This window comes from Larus michahellis, chromosome 15 (genome assembly GCF_964199755.1).
Source record: "Larus michahellis chromosome 15, bLarMic1.1, whole genome shotgun sequence".
In the NCBI taxonomy this organism is placed as follows: domain Eukaryota; kingdom Metazoa; phylum Chordata; class Aves; order Charadriiformes; family Laridae; genus Larus; species Larus michahellis.
In genome coordinates this window covers 7,556,735-7,583,567 of record NC_133910.1, presented here as the reverse complement: position 1 = coordinate 7,583,567, position 26,833 = coordinate 7,556,735, and the positions used below count along the sequence as shown (strand labels likewise).

At 38.2% G+C, this 26,833-nt stretch overlaps 1 protein-coding gene across 13 annotated transcripts in view; it reads right to left on the bottom strand.

The window, feature by feature from the left end:
• Positions 1-26,833, bottom strand: part of SPTAN1 (spectrin alpha, non-erythrocytic 1) — a 52,522-nt gene that overhangs the window by 22,643 nt on the left and 3,046 nt on the right. For 6 of the 13 annotated variants that reach the window (XM_074609153.1, XM_074609157.1, XM_074609160.1 and 3 more), the window contains exons 2-25: positions 26,530-26,580; positions 20,834-21,073; positions 20,082-20,207; positions 17,619-17,759; positions 16,322-16,468; positions 15,566-15,699; positions 14,638-14,782; positions 14,389-14,543; positions 12,998-13,133; positions 12,351-12,452; positions 11,442-11,579; positions 10,878-10,988; positions 10,339-10,416; positions 10,016-10,171; positions 9,456-9,660; positions 9,145-9,326; positions 8,295-8,538; positions 7,855-7,977; positions 6,860-7,077; positions 6,029-6,121; positions 5,522-5,656; positions 4,886-5,034; positions 3,488-3,547; positions 1,020-1,218 (exon numbers count right to left, since the gene is read on the bottom strand). In XM_074609153.1, coding sequence (XP_074465254.1) covers positions 1,020-1,218; positions 3,488-3,547; positions 4,886-5,034; positions 5,522-5,656; positions 6,029-6,121; positions 6,860-7,077; positions 7,855-7,977; positions 8,295-8,538; positions 9,145-9,326; positions 9,456-9,660; positions 10,016-10,171; positions 10,339-10,416; positions 10,878-10,988; positions 11,442-11,579; positions 12,351-12,452; positions 12,998-13,133; positions 14,389-14,543; positions 14,638-14,782; positions 15,566-15,699; positions 16,322-16,468; positions 17,619-17,759; positions 20,082-20,207; positions 20,834-21,073; positions 26,530-26,562 — 3,450 coding nt within the window. In that variant the 5' untranslated portion in view covers positions 26,563-26,580. The remainder of the gene's footprint in view (positions 1-1,019; positions 1,219-3,487; positions 3,548-4,885; positions 5,035-5,521; positions 5,657-6,028; positions 6,122-6,859; positions 7,078-7,854; positions 7,978-8,294; positions 8,539-9,144; positions 9,327-9,455; positions 9,661-10,015; positions 10,172-10,338; positions 10,417-10,877; positions 10,989-11,441; positions 11,580-12,350; positions 12,453-12,997; positions 13,134-14,388; positions 14,544-14,637; positions 14,783-15,565; positions 15,700-16,321; positions 16,469-17,618; positions 17,760-20,081; positions 20,208-20,833; positions 21,074-26,529; positions 26,581-26,833) is intronic. The other 7 variants (XM_074609156.1, XM_074609162.1, XM_074609164.1 and 4 more) reach the window with 2 other exon arrangements.

Here is a 26,833-nt window from a genome sequence, read left to right as displayed (position 1 = left end):
CAATCAGGAATGGGATAAACTTTCAAACTGTCAAGTATATAACATTACCAACATGAAGTTCAAAAGCTATCGTCCATATTACTGCATGAGTAAGCTAAAAGGCCAACTTAAAAAGTAATTTTACTATGACACTTAAATGCTTCCAACCAAACAGACTGTCAGAGAGCTTTCTATAAGGCAGAAAGGTAACCTCGTTAAAAAATTAGTAGTGGAGAAGTTGCACTTAAATTTTAATAGATAACACATTTTAATTTCAGCCATCAGCTTATTTTAAAGGAACTCAAATCCAGTAACTCCTATCATCCTCTCACCTACATTATTAGGGTGGCTCAAATGGTTTGTTAGCCAACTTTTAAAGCTGTAAACATGATAATGTCCACAGAACTGTCAAATCACTATCTTTTCCAACGTATAAAGTCAGGCATCTTTGCATTTCAGTGATCACTATCTTACCAAAGCAGACAGAATAAACATTATCTGCCCAAGCAACTCTTTCACACCTCATGCAAAGCAAAAAAATAAAACCATAATTAACCAGTGTTGCAAACATATGGAGAAAAAAATAAAACTGAAAGCCTACCAGCATTTTGAAGCAGAGAATTACTTTTCCGTATCTTGGGGAAAAAAACTCTACAGATGGAAACTAAAATGCATCTTTCCTTTCAGCAAAAAGGAAGAGGAACAACTTAACTGAAGGTTATGCTTTACACAAAATGCAACTCCTCCAAAGCCTGGAAGGTTCTATATTTGAATGTGTTCAAAGAGGGTTTCAGTTCTCTGTGAGCTGGGAAGCATGTAGCAACCCGGAGATTGTAACCAAACCGAAGACTTTTGAATGTAGGATTCTCTCTATCCTCACAAAACAAAATAAAAAAATGCATATATACCTTTTTATTTCCAAAGCTATACTTCCTTCTCAACTGTACTCAGCTATGAAAAATTATCACAGACGTATGATCAGAAAGCCTGAGGGCAGAGACCAAAACCAAACACACACACAATGCAGCATTACAACATACCTTCTGAAAATCATCAAATTTCTTCTGTAGCACCTCAACCTGCTCCAGATCAGCACCTACTTCCTCATTTGTGAGTGCAGCTTCCTTCTCATTAATCCACTGTTGAAGCTCATTAGCTTCACGGAAAAGCATAAATTTTTTGCAGCTTTTTTCTAGCATGCCTTTACGTTTTTCTCCCAGCTCAAGAAGAGAGTGATACCTGGAACAAGCAGAAAAGGAAAGCAGGGGGCAGTCAGACTGAAGTGAGCAGAGTCACAGTAATTTACCAAGTACTGGTATCACCAAAGATGTGGGAAATCCCTGCAGTCTACACACTGTTCTTCTACAGAATTATATACTTGTAGGCGATTAGGTAAATGTAAACTGTGCGTGTTTCTCCTCTACGTGGATATGCACATCAAAATGAGACCTCCCACATGCAACGCTTCACTGGGCAAAAGCAAATCCAAATGACAGCTTAGGTCAGGGTAGGCTCTGAAACTACAGCACCACTCCAGTGCAGGAACGACCCCATAGGGTCTTACTTTCCGAGAAGTATTTTCCTACAGTCCATCAAGTTTGCCATCAGATTACTAAAATCCAACTAGCCTCCCAGCTACTATCGGACATAAATCGCTAGGTCTTACTTAGACATTATTCAGTGCAAAATATGCTGAATGTTTAAAAATAGGTGTTATTTCTTTGATGACACAACTATATTCAACTGGGAAATCCATAAACTTATTTCACGTACGCTGTTTTTATACCCCTAGAGTTCCCAAAAAATTTCTGGTCATTTACCTTAGAATAAATGCAAAGTAGAACCTCTAAAATATTTAAATCGGTTTGAACAGGCAAATAAACCTCAAAAGAGTAGCCATTTATTTAAAACCACACAGAAACTGATGACTCCTGTTTAATTCCTGGTAACCAACTAGACACAGACAATCCCACAAGACCTCTCCCAAGCTATTGCTGAAAAAAGCCAACAGCAGTTTTACAGTCATTTATACTGAATTACAGATCTCTTTAGCAAGGTATAATGACTGTTTTTAAAAAACCTGCATTCAGAAAAGCCACACCCTTAACACTAATTCTTACTGTTACCCAATTTTAAGTCTTCTGCAAGATGAGATATTCTGGCCGTATCTGGATGGGTTTTTTATATCCTGAATCAGATTGCACATTGGTCTACTACAGTGATCAACAGCAACAACTGATTCTTATTATTAAGCCACGAGGACATCCATTTTGATGTTATTAAATCAAACAATATAAGACACCGCTGAGATACCTGCAGGGTCCTCAAGTGGGGAAACGTCAGCCATACAGTGTTTTCATTTTCCACATTGGAGCACACAGACAAATGCTGAGCAATTACACCTCCCAGCTTGAAGAGTTCAATGAAGTAGTATTTTCCTAACCAATAACTCAAGAGATGACCAAGTCTGTTGAAGAAAATCCTTGATACCTGGGCTGTAACATCTATACATCAAACTGATAATCAACTCTAAGTCTTTCCATGGAGGCAGAGACTTGTGGTTTCCTGCCTTTCCTGGTTTAAAGGCAGGACAGAAAGGAGCTAGGAATCTTTCATATTAAGTTTGAATGGAAACATCTTACCCTGACTTGAATGAGCTACTGCATGCAGGAAAACACTGTTGTGATGCCTGCCCCGACTGCAGATGTTTGCCTCAGCGTACAATTTTAGGTATTAAATACTTGCGATGCTCATAGAGGATCGGGGGCAAAATTCCTTTAGAAGCAGACCTTCCCTCAAAGTTGCTTTGCAACACTTCAGAGATTAACATAACGCTTTCACTTTTGATTCTCAAGAAATATATTCTCTATGAAAAGACAGTCAGGCACAGGCAACTAACACTATTGCTTTGGATCTCCCAGCAACTTCCAAGACCATAATGCAAATTTGGTATTTTTTCCAGGAGATATGAACACAAGTTTGAAAATTAAGTTAATGTTACAATAAAAAACAAGCATCCTATAAACTACTGCTTTTTAACTACCCATCACAAATGTTACTTTATATGATAAACTATGATAACCCCACCCTTCCCAAACTCTTAAGACATTCATATGTGACATAATAGTTGGTATATATATTTATATAAACAAACTAGTATTTCTACCTGCACCTCAGAAAATGCAAGATATACTTTTTAAAGAAAATAGTCTAGATATCACTAAAGCCTACCTATTTGGTAAGCAAAATCAGCATAATGGAAAATAACACCATCAACCAATTTAGCAGCACGGAGGTGACCCACAAGATAAGCAGCTGGCTGGATGGCTGGCTATAAGAACACATGAAACACATACCACAACACTCATCTAGACTAAAATAATTCACATTGCAGAAATTGCTTCCTTCATGTCTCTTTGGAGCAGCTTTACCAAAGAAAGAAACAGAGGGAGAATGAACAGTGACAGTATGGAGACAGCATGGTTTAGAAAGGGCTAATCCTACTCACAGTTCTTCGACCTGTTTCATACGCAGAGATACACTGCCGACTTCCTTAGTTATGAGAGTCCTGCACAGACAGAGGGAGCACAGCAAATGCATGCAAAAAATTAGTCAGATTAACAAAAATAATGAAAGCAGCAGCTCCATCCATGGGTTGTCTGTGGTAGGAGATGGTTAAGAGTTCACATTTAAATGGAGAAAATTAGGTGTCATTCAGAAGCAAACAAAGCAAATCAGACCAGGAGTACAATTCACATAAGGAAACCTCAGCAGTACAGTTAAACTCTCTCTATAAGGTCTCCCTATTTCCTGACCGTTGTGCCATATGATTTTAAACTAAAGGGTGGCCCCCTCTCCTTGGCTCTAAAACAAAGCACCCCTGTTCTAGTTCTTAAAATCAGCATCCAAACCCATAGAGAAAGTTACACATTAATAAAATCCTGAACAATGTGTCACAAATTTCCAGCATGCTTTCTTCTCACTGGTACAAGCTTTTCTAATTAATTTTTGGGGTTGTTTCTTTTTCTTAATTCTAGAGCTAAAGCTAGTAATTATTGTATGTCACTGTAATAACTGGTGACTCAAAACAACTGAGTGGGAAGAAATTCTGATGTAGAACAACAGTGTAGCTGCACAAACAGATGGGAGTATGCATAAAACTTTCAGCTTTGGCTTCCAAGTGGCTTGATAAGATGAGCCAGCAGCTCACAGCTATCACCCACAGCCCTTGCTTGAACTAATCTACAACTACCATGTGCTTTAGGAGGTTGTTACCAAGCAGTCATGCAGTTTTCTCTGTTTGCAAGGGTATGTTCCCCTTTTAAAAGGGAAAAAGAAAAAAAAAAAAGAGGAAAAAAAGAGGGGGGGAGGGCACATTTCAGGCCATGTAATGGAAATAAATAATGGCACCACATTTCAGGAAAAAAGTAACATGCTAGCACCAAAGTAGTGGCAGCTCCTAAGGAGGTCACCTCCAGAGGCAGCCCTATATAGGGAGGGTACTGTACTTCATGTAACCAAATTTAAGAAAGCTTTTCAAAACAGATCACACATTAAGAAGTGACAACTACAAATACAAGAGCTGCTTAGGACAGATATAACTCACAAACAAGTTTAAGTAGTTAGGTACAACAACAAAAGGAACACATGAAATACTGAAGTCAGACAGTAAGTTGAGCTCTAGTGTCATGAGTTTTACAGTTAAAAAATGGGAAAAGCAACAAGAAAATTTAGAATAAGAACAAAACAACTCAATATGGTGCCCCTGGTAAAGGAGCCCCTTGTTTTGCTCCAAGTAATTACTCCCTAGTGTAAGAGGCATCAACCTAAACTTCCAGCATATGCAAGGCAAAGGCCAAGCCAGCAAATGCTGGATGGGTGTCTCATCTCATCAGTTAGATCTTACTGGTTGTCAATTTGCTCCTGTCGCAATGCTATGCTGCCTTGCTCTTCCAGGAGATTCTCTCGGGATGCAGACTGGGCAGGATCTAGTTTTTTCACATAGGCAGCTGGTACAAAGCCCTGACGGTCATTAACTTCAACCTTCCACCAGTCCTGGAAAGAAAAAAAAAAAGCAACGGCTGTGAGGCAAGCGCCAAGCATAAACCATGCTGAGCAACTGAAAGCTGCAAATTACAGTCTCTATTAACACAAGAAAAGCAGTGATGCTCACAACAGTTTGCTCTTTTTATGGAGATCATTTCAAACAAACTGTCTTGGAAGACGTCTAGGTCTTACTTCTACTCTCCCCTTGTGTTTGGGTCAAAAATTCCTCAAATGTAGGGAAGTAAGTTTTCTCATAGACACATGCCCTATAGCGTATGTTGTTTATTTAACTTTGAAGAGCTGGCAGTTACAGAGGAGTCATGAAAATGAGCTGAAGAGGTAAGCTAAAGTGCTGAATGGGAACATGGACTAAATGTGCAAATACTTTTAACTTCTTTGAATGCTTTTATTCAAAAAAACAAAACCAAAAATGCTCCGCAGAACACACAACACCAAATGAGCCAATCAGCTCAGCAAACCAGAGGCAAAAGCATACCTTGTTGGTGCTGTTGAGTAAGGTCAGGATATCTCCCTTTTTCATTGTCACCTCCCGGGGACTCTTCTCTTGGTAATCATAGAGGGCCAGAACGAGCTCTTTTCCAGTTTCATCATCTGTGGGAGCAACTTGTTGCTAATAAAGAAGGAGCCAAGAGAAATTAGTTGTTAGATGTTTATTCCAATCAATGTAGTTGTCCTAAAAAATACTTCAGCCTTAGTTAAAGCTACTGTAGTGCCTTAAAATTATTCTTGTTGAAATAAATGTAATGCATATAGACTTATTTTAGGTGCTGTCTGGGCTCAAACCTTGAAAACCACCACATTATACTGTTTTCTTCCAAGGCAACACAACTGCCTGTTATGATTATAAAAACAGACCACTAAGTTTTTTGAGAAAAATCAAGTACAGTCTGCAATAAGTTCTCAAAACCAACTGTTATTAAGCTTTGTCTTTACCTTCTGCTGACCCAAGAATTTTACCAACATGATTAGCATCTTTCCTTACCCTGCATGACTGGGCCTGTTCCCTTAGCGCCTGTATGCTACTGCCATAAGCGGAAAGATCAGACATCAAAGCTTCATGTTTCTTCAGAAGAGCCTGAAAGCGAAAGATAAAACCAACATGTACACTTAGACATTTTACAAATACCACTCTGCTTGAAATATATACTTTGGCTCCATACACAGGGAATGTGGGGTTTTCAGAGCTGCCAGTCTTGTGATGCTCATGAGAATAACCACTTCTATTTATTCACAGGCTAGATAGCAGTCCAAATGCTTCTGGTGCTTTTCCTCTACCTTATCTCAGACACATTCCTTTGCTGTGACCAGGAATACCACCTATCACTCTGGAAATAGTGTTAAGTTTGAAAGCATGACTTTAAACTGCACTTCATTTTGATGAAATGTCAGTCAGCAGTGTCTGGGGCATGATGTTTGGCCACAGAATGATACTAGTAAAATAACTCCAGACAGAAAATTACTTCCAGACCAATGAACTGCTGAAAATCAGACTTGCACTGAAACGCAACATCAAATGAGGAATTCGCTGATATTAGTCTCATTATACTTTACAAAAAGCCTATATAAAAAAAGAATGCAAATATAAAGTTTCCTCACAATTGGTTTAATATACCGAAGAAAAATTTTCATGTGCAGTAACTAGGACATAGGAAAAACTCATCTTTTGACCCTGAGCCAAAATGCAGCTTGATGCAAGAATTTTCTGCCTTTTTTGTTAAGAATCCTGAAATTAGCAGAGCTCCTTATTGTATTATCACAGGACAAATCCTTGCTGTGTTTATGCAAAGCTGATTCAAACAACAATCTCAAATACCTCAGCAGAGTCTTCATCTTTTCCATAGTCTGTACTGCCTACAATGGGCTCTTTTTCCCTCATCCAGGATTCGGCCTCATTAGCATCAGCGAAGTACTGCTGAGCTTGCAGGGAATCCTCTAAGTCTTGTCGACGCTGAGATGCTTTAGCTTTCAGAGAGTCCCATTTCTGGTTTAACTCATTCAATTTGATTTTCACATCCTCAGCCGCAAAATGTCCTAGGTAACAGAAACAGAGGGAACTGGAGGACTTAAGGAGACATAAAAAATACACACTAAAATCTTGAAAGTCACAGAAATTAGATCCGTTTAAACCTATGTAGCCTATTCTGACTAGAATAATGAAAGCACAACTCAGCTTGTCCTTTTGCCTCGGACTGGAATCACTGTACCTGTCAATCAAATTGTACTAGGAATGTTTGAATCATTAAGCACAAAACAAGGCACATAATAACATTTCCTCTCAATGAAGAAACAGGAAAGGTCTTCCCAGTGTCAGAGTTTTGATAACAGACAAATATTATTTCAGACAGGCATTCTGAATCCTGGAATCAGGGGAATTTTTTTAGCATTCTGGTGTTGAGAATACCCAGTCAGAAATAAAGATACGTGCTTATTTAAAAGCAGGAATGACTCTTACTGTCTTTGTGGAGGATCATCTCTCACATCATGATTATGTATCTCAGATACAAGCTTTAATAGATTTAAAAATGGAGAATAAATATCATAGGCACAAAGCTGTTGAATACAGGGCTCTCATCTGTTTGTCAAGAGCAGATGGAGATCTGTGAAAATAGTGACAGCTTCCCATCAAGGAATCTATTTTTATTTTCAGGTAAAAGAATGACCAGAAGTTCATCCTGCTAGCAGTTACCTCTCTATTGCTTGGATAAAAGCAGGCAGTAATTCTTAATTGTACAAGACCAGAGAACAAAGTCCAGCACAAAGACTTTTTATTTCTGAAAGAGAAAGAATTAAAAAACATCCGAGACATACCCTCTTCCACCATAGCATTTCCTTTCTGTGTGACTGCTTTAATGCGGGGCTCATGGCCTGCAATTTCTGCCTGCAAAGCCTGGTGCTTCTTTAGCAGATTCTGGACACCAATTAAGTCCTTGCCTGAAAGATATAAAATAGTTAATCTGCTAATTCAAAGTCACCAGACTAAACAAAAATGTCAAGGAAGCTGCAACCAGTGCTAGACAAACTTGCAGAGTAAGTACTACCACAATGGAGACAGAGCACTATGAAAACTAAGCTACCCATTGGAATTGTAGAAGTAACATAACAGTTAAAGAATGATAGGTGATGGCAAATATGTAACTCCAGGCAATGTTAATTACAATAAACATTTCAGAAATTTCCAGGGAATGTTTCATAAAGAGAAAAGTTATAACAGAGCAATTCTGACATCTAAATTCTGAAGATGGACCAACCTCGGTTTGTTGAAGCTGCAATAGGTTCTTTTTCTCTAATCCAGGTCTCTTCATCCTCAATGTCACGGAAAAGCTGCTGCAGGCGAAGAGAATCTGCAAGCTTCTGCTTGCGAGCTACCATAGGATCCTTTAGAGCTTCATAACGAGCTACTAAAGCTTCTTGTTTCTTCTTGATATTGTCAGCATCAAAGTGCCCAGCATCTTGGAACTGGCGTGCCTGGATGGTAATGCCATCTATACGATCCTAAAATTAATTGCGCAACAGCATTATGTCAGAATTTCTGTAAGATGCCTGTGACTGAAAACATTTTCAGGTCTTAGCTGGTAAGTTATATTGCGACAGAAGAAGAGAAACTCAGCTGCACACTGCCAGTGCAACAATTTTTGGCAAGAGGTCATTTGCAAATGAAGGAACCATTTGCTGTCAATTTCTATATTTAAAAACGGATCTGTTCTCCCCTCCCTCCCATTTCTTAAGAGTTATACGAAAACTAACTGAACAAGAATAAGCTGCTTGCAAATGGAGAGTCTAAGGGGGAATTATTTCCAACGCGAAGCGCAGCACGTCTTTTTAAGTTGGTATTCACAGCACAAAACAATGCTGTCCTGTCAGCAGGTCACACTAGAGAATCATTTTACTTTTTCAAAAAGCTTATTTTTGTCAAAGTCATGAAGTTATTTTTCTTAGAGACATACAGATTATGTTTCAGTTCAAAATTACTTCTGATAAATAAACTGTAAAGCCCAAAGCTACAAAAATTATGAAAATGCAGACCTGCTAAGGTCTCTGGAGTGAATGCTTTTGAGTGAGCTGATCTAAAAGGGCAGGAAGAAAAATTATTTCCCTTACCTGATGGGCAGCAACATCTGCCTCTAGCAGGGCATGTTTCTTCTGAAGATTCTGAACATTAGTAAGATCTTTTCCATAATCATCAGAAGCCAAGTGTCCCTCTACTTCATACAGCCACAACTCAATGTCTTCCACATTGCGATTAAACTGCTGCTGTTGATTGGCTTCACGCAGTTTTATACCTGACCGAGACAGAGTGGCAAGAGGAAAAGAGGACTTAAGCTTTCTACTTCATTTATCTCACTTCCTGTGTTCTCCCAGCTAAACTCTCTAGAAAAAGAACTGTCCGTATTCTTCTGAGCAAGTCATACCTTTGAGCTCAGTGGCCTCCAGAAGTTTTTTCCACAAGCTGATAACTTCATTCATACGAGCTGCCACTTCATCAGATGCATAGTGATTGACATCAATCAACTTCTGGCCAGCTTTCTCCAGTGCATCAATACGACTCTGATTAGCAGAAAGCTCTGCTTCAAAAGCCTGATGTTTCTGAACTTTACCTTGCAAGTTTGACGGATCCTACAGATGAAGAAAGAAAAAGAACCTTTCAATCCAAAATTAGTATCTATAGGTCTCTGAAGAATCTTTAAAATTAGACTACATTCCAAAACATGCCAAGATACCACCAGAGGATTTGGTGCCAAATATATGCCTTAAATCAGAATATTTAAGCTACTGAATAACAGCTTACACGATTACAGCGTGATAGAAAAAAAACCCCTCGGGGTCAGGAAGAAATTACAATTCCTCCTCTTGCCATTAATACTGCCTACTATCAGCAACATTTTGTCCGACACTGCTTCATATCATTAGACTGACTACATTAAGCCTGGTATTGCCTTAAATTTATTCTAACATTCGTCTTTATATTTACCTTGTATGCCTCATCTGTTGCAGTTTTCATTTTTTCATTAACCCAACTCTTTAGCTCATCAGAGTCTCGGAAAAACTGCTGCAGATGGAAAGAATCTGCCAGTTGAGCACGGCGGTACATAGCTCTTTCATGAAGGGCATTTCGGCGGCTCAGCAGCTGGAAAAAAAAAAAGAAGTAAAGGTTTTTAAATTCTTCGAGCTTGTAAGAACCTCCACTGTATCTGTACTTTTTGGAGAGATCTGCTGACTTATCCTATACCATTTCAAATAATAAAGCAGGACATGATTTAAAGTCTACAGTCCAAATCTATTTTAGATACTTACAGCATCTCTGCGTGTAGCAACATCATCCATGGCGTAATGGTTATTCTGAATCAATTTAGTAGCAAACTCATCCAATGCCTAAAGAGAAAACAGTTTTCCATTTATTTGGTGTAATAAAAATTGTTTGTGCAAGTTTACTTAGATGAATTCTCAAAAGTTTATCACAGTAAAACTAAAAGAAAGCCATTAAGATAGCTATTGTTACACCCTTTTTCATCTGTACTACCATCTTGCATGTGTAAGGAGTGCAGATTTTTGACAAATCTTTATCCACATGTATGCTGGCATAACATGCAAGCACTGGGTTACCCAGCTCTCTCAGGCAGCAGTGGATCCCTATCCTGTCTTTTCTCACTATTTTCCATTTTAGAGACAGTACGTGCCATTTAGAGATAATACATCCCACATAACAGTGGATCATTCTGCAAAGTAAACCCCATCCTTCTCTGTCATCCTGCAGCAGTGTCTCCTCCCCAGTCAACAAATTTACTTGCTTTATTTCTTGCCCATTTAGCGATCACCTAATGTAGATGTCTTACTGTGATTTTCTCCTCTTGGGCACTTAGGGATTTCTCAAAGTCTTCATGCTTCTTTAGAAGAGCCTCCACACTATCCAGAGAATCACCAAGGTCTTCATTCAGCAGAAATGCCTAAAGTAAGGCAACAAACACATCATTGATTTCTACGTTTCCATGCTCAGCTGCTCTAAGTTGACTCAAGCATGGCCAGTGATGCTTCTTACCATATCATATTATTGCAAAGTAAAGGATTATATACTGGGATGGTGTTCCCTGTATGCCTCTAATATCCAAAGGTTCTGAATAATTCTTTTCAGCTTCTTATTCAAACAGCATTTTACAAGAGTTAAACATACATAAAAGCAATCTCAAGCCAATGTGTCACAACAAATAGTTTCAGCATTAGATGGAAACGGTCATAGCAGCTTGGGCAGTCAGATAAATAACTCTGCACAGCCCCCTGCTCACTAGCGCATGTTTAGTGGCAGTCACTGCCACTAGTAAATACCAATTGTGTAAGTCTACAGAAGACTAGCCAGAAATGAAAATCAACCATATCTGGAGAGTTCAAAGATATGCACTCACTTCTTGTTTGCTCATCCAGTTGTCAACTTGTTCAGTATCTCTGTAGAAAAGCTGCAGGTCCATGCACTGTTCATACTGCTGTCTACGAAGCTCCCATAGCTCTAGCAAGGCAGATCTTTCATCTGAGAGGATCGTCAGCTAACGGATTGGGAAGAGGAATATATAATAATTTTATTTAACAGTCTGGTTGATTGCCATCTCAATATAAAGTCAAGTTGTGACTCCAAAGAAGTGGTTGACACTGGACTGAAAACAACCTCCGGTGTAAAGAATCATTTTCCTGTTACTGGTATCATCCTCCTCATACAGGGCAAGTCTTCTCTCAGCTTACGAAGCTTGAGTAGTGGCTACAACCTTCTGACTTCAGTCAGAAACCTCTCCTTTTCCAAATTAAATCTACACAGAGATATTTAATAGGCAACCATTCTTTTTGCCTGCAGACCTACTTTTAAGAGAAGCTCTTCAGCAAACCATCCTGCTCTCTCAGCCTCTGAAATATCTTTGGCCCACTCTCACAGCATTTGAACTGTCTGACTGACCAACATTTCAATACACACTTCATGAGAGGCCCATCTAGTTTGAAAACTAGAATTTAGAAATACTAAATATTTACTGACACTTCTGATAGTGCACCCAAACTTAGATAAGCCATTTTTCCTTTGGAGGAAAGATACACTAGTAGTTCCTAATAGATAGTAATAATAGTCCTAATAGTTCCTACTAATAGATAGGCAGAAGCTGTCAATTTCAGAATGAAAAGCACATGTTACTTAAACACATGAAAAAAGCCCTGTAACCTACAGGGATGATACTTTGCAGCTTAGGATCTTAAGAAGAAATTAATTTTTAAATTAAGGGACACAAAAGAGAGAGACAAAATTCTTCTAGGAGCTCTTACTCTCAACTTACCTTTTCTTTAACTTCATCAGAAGCATAGTGCCCAGCAGCAAGCAAAGCCTGGCCGGACTCATCAGCAGATTTGAAGCTATCTTCATGGGCATCAATTTCTCCCTACGAAAGAGGATGCGAATAAGCTTTTACCAAAATTTATCTTAGAATAGAGTGTGAGAATATGAAAACTGCTATTGAAAGTAACACAGAGACAATAGTCTGGACACCTGAATGATAAACATTCCACTATCTTTAAATATGTTACACTTCGCATGAAAACTAGAATGAAACGTATTACAAGGTAAGTATAAATTCACATGTTAAAATGAAACTAAAGGCTGGTTTTAAGCTACACTCTTTCTGCTTACTTACAGCAATTCCTCCTGATGGAGAACTAAAAAAGTTGTTAGTCCAACTGACTGATATCAGGTCTAATTACTTTTTATAAAACATTATCATAAGCGTTCTTAAATACTCACTTATTACTGTATCTCTACTATCAAGAAACAAAGTAAAAAAATTAAATCAGGAGAGCAATCTAGTACTGTGTTGCATGAGCAAAGGATTCTAGTGATACATCAGCAGTTCTGACTCAGAGACTGTGTTAAACATACAAATCAGTGCTTGAGTGCTGCTGACTGGATTTGGCTGTATAACCATGATACCTTATGTTCCTGATGTCTATCTAGAAGGGCTTCTGCTCCAGCCACGTCATTGGCGAGTTCATCAGCATTTATCAGAGCCTTCATCTCAGTCACCCAGCTGGTGAGGTCTCGGAAGTCTGCAAGAAAGCGCTGCAGCCTTAGGAAAGCAAAAGAAAAAATGGTTGGGAATAATTTATTTGCATAGTTTCTCCATCTTTACCCCAAAGAGAGGGTTACAAACATAAAAGCTGTTCCTCAGACAGAAATAAAACAAGACAATACCAAAATGCAATCACAATATTAAATAACTAAATATGCTCTCAATCAAAAAAAGAAGCCTTTTAAAGTTAGGAAAATGCTAAGTTCAAAAATCAATTTCTCAAAGACGCGTTTTGCATATAACTTATATTGAAAGTAAAAGGAATATTCCTAACTACAAGCCTGTCTGTTGAAGACAACAGAAATCAAAAGATAGTTCTCAAGCAGAGTGTTTCAAGATAGCCCACACGATTGCTTCTGTCAACCACAACACAGTATATGTGGGGGGGAACTGACAGAAAGTTTCAACTTCACATGCCTCAGCATTAGAACAAACAAACAAATTCTCAGATTCCTTTCAGCATGCCTTTACAGCTAGTGCCTTTGGCATGTGCGTAACACTTATCAGCAAAAGTGATCCGTTTCTGTTTCCCTTTTAAATTTGCTGTTGATTGATATAAAGAGATTATGATAGGGAAAGCAAATGAACAATGATTACTTGTGTGGGTCTCCACCACCATAAATCTTGCATCATGGGAGGGAACAGCAGAAAAACAAAACCAGAAAAGATGTAAACTAACCACCATATTAGGATTAGTTTCTTTTTAGTATGGCTTCTCAACAGATGCCTTTTCATAGACAACCAGGTTAGTATAGAAACAAAACTAGACAAAGACAAATCCTACAGCAACAAAGCAACTATCGCAGAAACAGGTATTTCATTTACTCTAGAGAATACATCAAACAATATACCATAATTCTGTCTTCACAGATAATCTTAAGGAATCTATAACGAACAGATTTGTAGTATGTGTATTAAAAAAACCCACAAAAACTAAAATATAGTCAGATAATGTACTTCAAAATGCAGGTATCAACTCAGATGGGAAAAAAAGCAAGTGTCCTAAAACATCAAGGTGTCTATTTTCATAATTGAGCCACATCCAGAGAAAGACTAAAAGCTGCAAGTGTTTATTTATCATATAAACATTTCTTTTACTACAAGAAGTTATGATTTAGTGAACGAGACTGCTTCTGAAAACACCAGAATCATCCCCAAATTTTGGAAACAGCATCCTTTGTTCTCCTCCCAAGAGCCCTCTGTCAAATTTGAATAAGGAAGAACAGTCATTTTGGTATGACAGCATTCCTACCTGTAGGAGTCATTAAGGCGAGCATGCCTCTCTGCTGCCAGAGTTCGGATCTGTTCCCAGTTGGCAATCAGCTCCTCCCGTTTCACTTGAATTTGAGAAGCATTTATTGGGTGAGATTGCTGCAAACGGTCAGCTTCTGCACAAAGGGCCTTAACCTAAACCCAGTCACAAACAGTGAGTAAGCTTCTAGCCTTTTACAAGCAGGTTACCTTGTTTAAATTGTAGGTGAAATGCATCTTGTTTAGGTACCTTATCTTCCAGAGCTGCAAGATCTCTTTCCAGGCCTTCGTGCTTACGCAATAAAGCCTGCACACTGGCTAAGTCTCTGCCAAAATCATCTGAGGCCATCAACTGCCCTTTCTCCTTAATCCAGCTGATTGTTTCATCCACATCCCTTCAAAACAAAGCACAAATTGAAAGCAGTCTATCTTGTATGGAAAAAAGAAGAAAGCAGTATGTTTTCCTGTATGTATGCCAGACATACTGGCATATAAATGCATATATATAAACACTGCAGCCAACTACAATCATCCCTTTAAAAAAAAAAACAAAACCAAAAACCAAACAACACAAACCACCACCCCCAAAACCCTAAAAAATCAATTTATTTTTTTTAAATCTCAAAAAGCTTTGAAGCATATTGGCAGGCCATTCCTCAGATGGTGTCACCAGATGTGAATAAGGAATTACAGCACCACTGAGCACTATCACCTAGTAGTACCATTTCCTACTTTGGACCCTTCTCTGACTTAATTACAGCAAATCTCAAAATGCTGTAGATAAAAATTAGGATGCAGAGACACTGCTCAAAGATCTCCGGAACATTTGGACTGACATCCACCTGACAATAAACAAACACTCCTGTCCTAGATGAGCCTTAAAAGAATTGGGGCAAAAAGCCCTCAGAGGAAAGAGAAGCAAAGCTGCCATTGGCAAGAATGAACAAAACTGCCAAGTGTTGAAAAGCTGAATCAGAATGACTATTCTAAGGTAATTCTGAACAAGAAGAATCCATTCAAGAACAACAAGGTCCTCATTCTACAAGTCATGAGGAAGAGTAAAGCAAAAACGTAAGAGACAACAGTAGCTCTTCTCATAATGCTGTATGCAGTTGAATGCGTCATTAAACATCCACACAAACATTACACCACTTCAGCAGATCCAGCCAAGATCATACCTGTTGAAGCGCTGAACTTCAGCTGCCCCAAAGAGTTTTCCTTGCCTCTGAAGGGCAAGCCCCTTAAGTCGCTGCCAGCTTGCATTTACTTCATCCTGTTTGGACTTAATCAGTTCCTCTTCTGGGTGTTGTTCCTAGCAAGCAAAGAAAAAATGCTGTTTTCATATGTTCTGTGGTTTTACATCCATTAACAAAAAACTTGAAACACTGCTGCTTTTCAGGAGATCAACTTATAGTAACTACTTTCCAGATGATCACTCAATTTGACAGTTTTCCTGAAACTTCACTACATAAACATTCAATACTCTTGCAGTAGTTTAAGATTCCCTATGCACTAATTAGTCAACGGGAAGAGGGCTGTAAACAGAATCTTTTTTGTCTTGGAACGCAATACTTCCTGCACTGTCTCAGTCCTTGATCAAGCCCCAGATGACATACCAGCAGACACATTAATCCTGGTTGTCCAAGGGGAAATACATTTAACCCAAAATATCACATTTTCTCTTACTAATCACTACTCCCCACATTTTCAGGTACATTCTCAGCTGGGGCAGTTACTCAAGCTGTTCAGCAGAAGAACAAGTGAGTCAAGTGATGACCATTTAAGATTAAGATAGCCAAGGATCTAGGCACACGTACAGTGAAGCTTGAAGGACTGCTACCAAACCAGGGGGAAAAAGAGGAAGTTGCAGACAAAAGCTTGCTGTGTTATACCAGACCTGCCAAGAGTGATTTTCAACACATGGGAATGCCTACCTGGATAAGTTTGCCAGCAAACTGGTTCACTTCATTTACTCTCTCCTCATGAGCTGCAAGGTCTGTCTGGAACTCTTCAAACTTCTTTTGTAAAACCTCAACATGCTCCAAGTCCTGCCCAAGCTCTTCTGAGGTCACTATTGCTTCCTATCATATTGAGAAAAAACCCCCTCAATTTCAGTATAACATATGGAAAATCACTACTAAAAATGAGGAAGCAAACCATCCTAATTTTGAATAGGTCAAAGACAGTTACTCTGTCTAAAGTCAGATTTAAAACCACAGTTTCCGCCATTAAACTCCACTACCCCCCACCCCCCTCCCAATGTCCTTCCATTATTGCAGAAAATATGCAAGATCACTACAGATATTATTTTTTCATCTTGCTTGCTTTTATTCATTTTTTAAGTTATTGAATATAACCAATTATACTCTCCTGTTTTCTGTTTTGAGCACGATGATCACTATTACAACAACCTAAATTACTGAAAGAAAATACGCACAGAAGAAACGATACTTTTAAAACTACAAAATAATTGCCCACGCTATTTCAGAGTACACACAGTGACTAGAATTTGTTTACATTTTTAGATTTTTTATGGACATTTGCTGTAGGCTTCTGATGCAAGATTTCTTTATGAAAAGTGCACCGTCACACTCAGTAACAGTTATGCAGGGTTTACAGTTTGAACCCACTGTGACACAAAATGGCAAACCATCATTAAGAAAACCTGTATGATCATTTTGTGGCTTTTTTTTCTTGATAGTGTGGTTTGTGGTCTGTTTCCTCAGAGTTCAAAGAATCAAGAGCCAACAGCTCTCTTGCAGCAAGTGTCCTTACAACGTATATCTAAAGATATTCCAATCATTAAGTAATTACGTACACACTGCTTACTGGTTAGGCCGACCACTTTCTATAACAGATCATTTAGAGCATTTATAAAAACATTTGCTTGTACATGTTGTAGATTTCCCTTACAGAAAACTTCAATTTGATTACCATGAGAAATATGAAGGTCTCCTCAAAGCAAAGAAAGAATTGAGTAAGTTTAACTATGCTCGCCAACATGGAGGCTTCCTCCCTTAGTCTAGAACGTTGGGTTTTTTCAGGGCAGCAAAAGAAAGAATAGTAGTTTGCATACCTACTGCTTACACAAGATGAATAATCTAAATAAAACGTACAGGTGCCTTTAAAAGCTCTCTGTGACTACCTGAACTCAAGCAACCATCTGTTGATAGAAAATTTCCACAAAAGCACATCAAATTTCCCTTCAAGTAAAGGCAGGTAATAATATACCTTGTCATTGATCCAGTCCAAGACATCTTCACATTCCCGTAAGTATTGCACCAGCTTCTGAGCTTGCAACAATTTGACTCCCTTCTCCCTCATCTTCTCCAACAGTAATTCCCATAGTCGGTGCAGCTCCTGCAGCCGAGTCTAGAACCATAGGATGTTGTTATTAAAATCCAATACCAGAGAAAATTAGATTTATTCCCTTCCTGACCTTAACAAAAGATATCTTTTTCCAAAGATGTATATCCTAAACTTTACTTTAGACAAAGGGTGGACAAAACTCATAACAATTTCATCTCCAGTCATTAGTTTTCATATGATGTAAAGTGATGTAACAGCACAAAATTAGAAATTACTGAATGGAGTATTTACATACTTGTTATTAATTAATGAAGCTATCAAATAGTTATGTTTACACAACTGTTTATCTCAACTATTTTGAGATAAAATTTGATTTAAATTCTATGCTAGTGTGAAGTCAGACCAAAAGTTTGCTGCTATCCTCTTCAAATGTTCAGTCTTTTACATGGAAGTCAACTCCCAATAAGTGAATCTCATCTTTATTTTGGGATTTATTTTTATTTAAGACCACACATTTTGTTTGAAGTCAAATTTGTGACACTTTACAGTACTTTAACGATTTCTCTTAGCACTAGTTAGTTAATATATTTAGCCAACATTGTTAAGTAACATAATACTGAAATACTAGGAGTAATTACTAGTTTTAATATTGAGTTTCTCTCCGGCTGCACTTTGCCTTTCAAAACTGTTGGGTGCAACCATAAATTTTATAGACAATTAAAAGAACAACCACACTCCCACACAGAAACACAACTTGCAAAACAGGAAAGTATCTGCTCCACCCATCATCTATAACGCTTTGCTCATCGAGATCTGAAACTTGAAAGTCACGCTAGAGAAGCTTTTGAACATCCAGCATGGGTGGATACCCATTTAATCCCTTTAGAAAGTTCAGTTAGGTAGGTTTCAAGGGAGGAAAGGGCTCACACAACACCGCTTCCTAGCACTGCCCAAAAAGATAGTGCAAATTGTCAACGAAGGAAGAAAGAAGATGTTGCAGAAAGAAGTTGCACTGCACAGCCAGAAGTTTCACCTACTCGTATGTGGAACCCAACTTGGGTAGCTGTTACTATTGGGCGCTGTGCAGTCCGGTATGGCGTGAAAGACTGAACCATTAAAAGGCAAATTACCACTCCAAACAGAACACAAATAGCAACTTATATTGAGAGGCTAAGACACAGTATTATTTAAGACCACTCAACTACAAAGCTTTTTTTCCCCCCCCCCTATTTGTGGTAAAGATTATAGGATTACAATGAGATTTCTAAAATAATTTCTAAGATTACCTTAGGGTTTTTTTATTATATAATGTATTTTTAAAAAATGCTGCTTTTCCTAGTTGCAATGAAATAATGAACATGTCAGTTAAGAGTTCTCCTTTTGCCCAGAAACAGCAGATTTAAGAAAGTGAGTCCTAGAGAAGAAAACCAAGTGTATACTGGTGGGATATGCGCATGTATGCATATACACTAACACAGCCAGAGAAAAATGAGAATACATAGGAGTAAAACACAAGTCAAATTATTGCTTAAAATTTTCAGTTTGCTCAGACTTTTTAAAACATTAATAATCACTCAAATACTGTAAAATGTAAGCCTATCTAGTATAGCAGCAAAGATTTTAAAAACACATTTGTCATTGCATTACACAGGTTGGGAGATTTAGAGAGAAAATAAAAAACAACAGTAGATCTCGGAAAAGGATTTGAAGAAAGCTTACTGTCTGTTACTGAGGAAGCAGCTGTCATAAGAGATGTTCATTGCTGGATAAACAGAGCAGACAGAGCACTGCATTTGGAGCTCACAGAAAAAGCCATGGAACGTGAATTAGAAGAGATTCAAACACATGGCCAGCACAACTTAACCAGAAAGTAAAGATCACTAGACACCTGATCTGACCCAGAGCACACAGAAATTAGATGTCCGAAGTTTACTGGTATGGTTGCTTGTGTTACTTATAAATATTACTGCAGAAAATCTATATATCAGAAAAAAAAAAAAGCAGTCAACATCCCTGACACCAGGCCTTGTGAATTTGCTGCTTCTTAATATCGCACCATCCTGGGAAGAACCACAAATATAATTATTTGCTTTGTGACTTTCAAACATTTTTGAATTACTGGTGATTTTCCAGTCCAAGCTCCTGGACTCCACTGGCAGACAGTTCACCTCAGAACTGGATCCAAAAAAAGATATGAGCTGGGTGCTCGTGAAATAAAAATATCTGCAGACTTTACAAATACTAATTCTTTTGTGATTTCACTAATCAAATACCTGTAGAATTTTAAAAAGTGTTTTAGCATATAGAGCTATCTGTGCAATCTGCACAAAGTGTTTAAGGAAAAGCCTGTAAGAGGGGAAAAAAAAAAAAAGTTTTAAAACTCACTCTTATGGTTTCGGATGCAAAATGGCCTTCATTAATCATCTGATTTCCAGTCTCATCCAGTTTAATGATAGCCCCTGAATTGGCCTGCACCTCAGCTTCAAAGGCTTGGTGCTTCTGCAGCTTCCCCTACAAGTAAAACATCAAAGAACGTGACTGAGATTTGATGCACAGCCCTCCTCCACATTTCGCAGCATCAAGATTTTTAGTGTATTTTATGCATATTCAGTACCAACAAACAAACAATAAAACAGCACAGTTGAAATCATAGCTGTACCATATGTTTCACGGGTGGATTCAAACATCTCCATTTTAGTTATTTCATTATTGTGTTAGCTCTTGTACACCGGAGTGTCCAAACATCTGAGAACCCATCAGCTAGTTCCACCCACACAAGTTAATTTTCTACAAATATCATTTTTTGTGGAAGCAATGAGTTAATTCACATTTATTTAACAGAGCCAAAGCGTCCAACAAATTCTAGGATTGAGGAAAGTCGGTTTTATACTACATTGCACTGAGTAACTTTTTCTATGCTGATTTAGCATCTAATCCATTACTAGAAATATTCCAATTATATCAGCAAAGAAACCAGGCTTTTGAAGAACACTTTGCAAGGCCGTGCGTATTTGCATACATCTTTCTTCACCACTCTTAGATCAAGTTACATTTCTGTGTTTGTTCTGTCTATCCCAGTTGACCTGGTACGCCCGAATATTAATAGTACAGGAACATAAAATGGCAGTAGGACTTGCCTGTAAATTGCTTGGGTCTTTGTAATTTTCATCAGATGCTATCTGCAGTTTCTCTTGGATCCATTTTTCAAGCTCATCTGCATCACGCTGGAAAAACTGGAATCGATAGGAATCTTCAAGTTTTTGGCGCCTTAGAGAAGATAATTCCTTGAACCTGTGGTAACGGTCCAAAACTTGTTGACGCCTTTCTTGGATATCTTCTGCCGTTTCCAACACTTTTACACCGCTCGGATCCATTTTCTGAAAGCCAAAAAAAACCACCATTTTGTTTGTATTATAAAACAATGGTAGGGTAGGAAGGGATCCATGAAAGAAAAACCTGCTTTTTTAAACTTCCTGTGGTTTACTTACAGTCTTACTCTGTGTGTGCAGGTATGTATATAAAAATATAAATATTATGCATATAATGTATATGTTTACTTACAGTCTTACTCTGTGTGTGCAGGTATGTATATAAAAATATAAATATTATACATATAAATAAAGAAATGCTCACTTTAAGAGAAAATAATGGGAAAGGAATATTTACAAAGACATCATTTAACATCTACTTGTTTTGGAAAAATATGGCTGCAGTCATATAAAGGCCAAGTCATCTTGAACTGTAGCATGCAGATGTCTAATACAAATGTTAAAAACGTGTTTCTGTGCACATAAATATATTTAGATATACAGACATAAAATGTTTCCTGTACAACATATAAGATCTGGAAACATTTTATTTAAAATACTCAATACAGATCAACTAAAGTAAGAATATTACTATTCTTTAAACAACAGCTACCTGGTCCACATAAGTACGTATATCTACGTATCTATATATATTATATACAGATGCACATGCACACTTCTGTCTGTGTGATGCATCTGCCCTCTGTTTTCTCACACAATTAAAAGAAGGTACAACCCCACCCCACCACTCCCTACATAACCTTTCAAAAGCCAATACAAAGGCTCACAGTGCTTCACAGTTCTGACCTTGGACAAGGTGGTCAAGGAGCATTTCGTGTAACTGGTGATCTTGTTCTGACCACTTTGACCGAAAATCCTTATGTATTGCGTTATATACTAAAACCTGTTATTGTTACCACAGATAGCAAAGAACTGACTACTGTTCTGCTTTATCTCCTTTCCATTAAAATTGGGATAACCTTTAATTTTCAGTTCCTAAACTTTCAACAAGCAATCTGATTTTCAATGAGATCTGTGCATTAGAACATAACTGCAACACAAATTTAAAAAGTAGTATCATTATTGTCATCGGAGTTTGGATATTTACCCGTTTATTTGACAACTCACTCTGCATATCAAGAAACTGTTGCAACAAACACTCCATGCTTGAACAATTATGCAATTAATGTCTTGATGTACAAGTGTTTACATGTATAGCTCCCTAAATGCTTTTATTATAAATTCTGTAAGCATCAAGTTAAATGTACTTCCCATCAATTCTATCAAAGATAGGGAAGAAACCCAGCCTACAACTGCATACTAAAAGGCACAGGCAATCTCTTAAAAAAAACACTGTTAAATATTAAATTGTTATTTAGTCATTGGTTAGCCACATGCTTTAATTAGACATGTATCTTGCATAATTGTATGAAAAACTCCACAGGTTGGAAAGGGATCTATATGGCCATGTTTTCTGTTTGGTTTCCAAGCACTTGTAAAGGGACCATCTGATAGAAAGGAACATATGGGGGCGAATTCACACATTCCTGAGCTCTCTTCCAACAGTCCCACCCTGCGAGAGCTCAGCCGTTTCAGCAGCAGTTGTTACTCCCGTGAACTCTGAGCCCCAACTGCATTGCGGCAATTTAAGGAAGGAAAGAAAATTCAGCTTTGCTTTCTCTTCCAGGCCTGGGCGTTGCGTTCATTACCGTCAAAAGAGGGCAAGAAAAAAAAAAAAAACAAACAAAACAGCCAGTCTGTGTAGACTATATTATATAAATGAACTCCAGGTTTCATCTGGCAGTGGTACCAAAGGCTCCACTTGATTAGTGTATCTGAGTATTAAAAGATCAAAACCCTGAACATAACTTGAGCTCAACTACAGATCCGTTTGCCTGAGGAAGCAGCTGTTTTCTCAAGCCCTGTTTCAAACAGCTTTTCCCCACCAGGAGAGCAAGTTATTGCTAAAACCTCCCCTTCCTGTGCTGTCACACTGTGTTTGAATTCCAACAACACTTCTTTTAAACCAAATTGTTTTCAGGAATAACAAAGCGGCAGTTAGTCTAAATGTACCACACCACTGTAGCCTGTCTCTATGCTTATTCTGGTTATGAGCATTACCAGGAGAAAATGCAATCCTAGTTAGTCTCTGGAACGCTGTACAGTCTTTTGCTGTCAATTATATTTCAGTATCAGAAATAACCTCCACAGCCCAAGTGATTTTAAATCACGTTAAATTATTAAATTATTTAAATTATTCAAAAAATTAAATTATTAAATTATTTAACATTAAAAAATAACCCCAACAAACAGAAGACCTGCTGTAATTTAGCCTAGTAGCTGGTTTGCCTCTCACCACACAAGTCATGCAATCTGGCTCATCTTTTTGCTAGAATTCGTTAAAAGAAAGGCTCCTTTTATAGCTACAGTAAGTCGAGCTAGTCAATTGTAAAAGAAGTGCTTTGGTCTAGCAATAATAGACTGTTCTTTCCTGCAGCGGATCAGCTGACGTCAGCAAGTCTGTGCTCTGCCAGAGCGCCATCAGCAGTCACCGGGGAGCTCTGAACTCAAAAGTCATCGATGCTGCAGAATGATGCAGTCCACCACCGGCGCTCTCACGCTCCAGCTGCGGTACCCCCCTTGAATACGAAGCAGCTCCCCGAGACAGTTGTAAACCTTCTTGGTTCAACTACATCACTGAAAGGCAGCTACAATACACCCCGAGCAAGAGAAGTGCCAACAAGAAGTTGCGCTTTATGTTTTTAACGTGAAAAACATAGCTTATATTGGGACATACGCAAATGCCCCGATAACTGGCCTCGTCCCCAGCCCTGTGCACATCGCTGCTGCCGCCAGCCCCTCCCAGCGCAGGCTGTGCCGGCTGATAAGGTCGGACAGAGCGAAGCTTCCAGGCGGTGCTGGCAGAACGACACTGTCCAGCTCTGACCCACTGCCTCGGCCCTCCCGACAGCCCCAGAAGGCAACATCGCCAACACGGCCCCAAACCAGCACATCTTAACTGTCCTGAAGGCATTCAATACTGTACTTTGATGTTGTAAGACTAACTTTAAAAAGCCACTCATCAGCTTATGTCTAACTAAAAAAATAATCAGAAATGCTTCTTCGCACTGTACCGTTGTAGTGGTATTTTTTCAAAAAAAAAAAAAAGCCAACAAAAAGATGATATACATTTAAGACAAAAAAAACCCCAATCTAAAATCAACCTAAGAAGATTAGCCTTCCCCAGACAATACAAATTATACAAAGAGTACACTAAAATTTGCATGGGAATATACAACTGCAGATATTTACAGACACTGCAGTGCAACAGCGATGATGTCAGCAACATCATTCAAGTTCGGGAAACAGCGGTATCGAGGTGGGTTAAACAGGAATTACAGCGCTGCCACCGGGGCAGACACACATAAGAGCTGTCAGCATTTCCCTTACCAAAACGTGTTATCTGGGATTTAAAAACTCGAATGTAAAATACACACAGCACTGTACAGAAGATTTTAGCATATTTTTAAGAATAATTCCATGAAGCTTAAAGAATTAAACTACTTTGCCTGAAAAGCAATCAGATATCAGTATATAAAGATCGCTATCTTAAGATGGAGTAAAATAATGACTTTCTCTTAAGATGAGTCCTGATGTGTGTTACATATATTCAGCATACGTGACCCTAGTAACAGCCTGTAATATGAGCACTTTCCCTATCAAAACACTCCCTGCTTCTCAAGTATACACACACGAGCAGCTTGATGCGTTTTTTTGCATTCATCAATATTACACATCCTAAGCCTTGTCAAAAGAGCATTTATTGGCTGCTTTTTCTCCTGGGAAATGGGAATGGATTTCTGATCTTTCTTCTTTAAGCAAAAAAATTTGAATTCTAATATTGGATGTGAAAATAACCCTCAAAAGGGAAGGACTGAAAGAAAAAAACAACATACACTTTTCCTTCCAACTTTCATTTCTTCCGTTCACAGCTTCCTCAAAAGGCTAGGGGAGAAGTAAGCCACTACATACGCCTCAAACACAAAAACACGACTGCTCAGTTTAGAGCTAAGTTAGTAGGTGCTAGTATTGCAGGTAAATAAAAGACAATCCTTCTGAAAGGTATGCACAGCACTGGCTCCTGCTCCTGTGAAGGGAACTTCATCAGCATATTGTGTTAAGAAAAAGTAATGGAAAGATGTCACATCATGTACCCTACACTAGAGATTTAAAACTCTACTGAGACAAAATTTAAATCTACAAAATGAAGAAATATTAAGGGCGGACTATGCGCAGCAGAACCCTGCGTCCAAATACTCCTGGTTTCTGTTAAGGAAGGTCACCTACAGCCTCAAGCCTCTACAAATTCCAAGCCAGAAAAATAAGTCAAGTGCTGCAGCACAAAAACCCAAGATGTGTTGAAGTCGCTGCTTAATGCCGTAGTCTCATACAGACTAACTGCTTCAAAGGTAAAATTCAAACCCACCCCAAATTTAAGTAGGTATTGCAGGGACACAAGAAACTGCAGCATTAAAAGAAAAAAGAAAGGTAAATTATTTGAACTAAAGCAGGCTGCCAAGCTAGTGATTCGGGCTGATGTTTGTGCAGAGCCTTAACTATGCACTTTCAGAATATGGAAGACGATTAAAGACCTGTTCATTTTTAGGCATTTAGTCTTAGAATTTTAATTCCACTATTCAAAGAAAAGCAGCTGAATTGCCGATCTGAAATTGGTGCCTTTATGTACAAGGGTTTTTTTGGCTTTGTTTTGTTCTTAATATCACCACAGACCTTTGATAAAACTATGCAGTGCTGGCAAGGGCTGCACTCTGCCGAGACTCCTGAGAAAGCAAATTACCTTGACTGCATTGCAGAAACGCAGAGTTTACAGGTAATGTGATATTATATAATGAATCCCAGCATTTTCCATTCTCATTTGCTATCTTTTCATCGTAATTTTAATTGTAGTATAAACATTTACATTACTATAATTTCCAAATAAAATCTAGTTGCTTGTATTACCTAGTTGAAGTTTGATCCATACATCCTATTTATTTTACCATCCCTGAACGGAAAACACCGCAGATGTATAAAGAGTTACACCACAACAATATGAGGATTATAAATTTGTGCAAGTGGATGGAACAGGAACCAAAGCCCACTTCAAATGCATAGTATTCTGCAATGTAAATCACATCATCGTTGATTTTTAGATGCTATAAAGTAAAAACATATTGCACAACTACTTTTTAAAACAAAAATCTCTTAGAAAATTAATCCACATCAAAACCCAATCATACTGAATTATAACAACTACAAAATGCTCACACATCATGCATCATAAACAGAAATTAGGAAATTCAAAGTATTAAAGGAAAGACACATCAGACTCAACACTGAAGTACAAACAAAGCACCTGCTAGATAGAACAAACTCTCAAATAGATGTTTTTTTGTTACAAATAGGTCATGGCAATAAAGGCAGGCAAGTATGGTGATGACACTTCATGCATTACGTAAAAATACCTGGACTTTGACTTTACGAAACGATGACAACATGATGGAGGAATGTAGAGTCTAAAAGGGAGGGGGAAATCAAGATAACATTCAACTAATGACTAGCGTAAGGACATGGCTTCATTCTTTTTTTTTTTTCCCCTAAATACATATTCCATCACAGTACATGTTCCATACTTTCCTTTTCGTTCCTTGCCACATACAGCAATTTGGCATTATTGTTGCGCAAGCTACTACGAGCAACAGACCTCCCCATGCAAAAAGGGTTACAAATATCAACAGGAAAACCTATATTAATTTGGTATGTACTAAG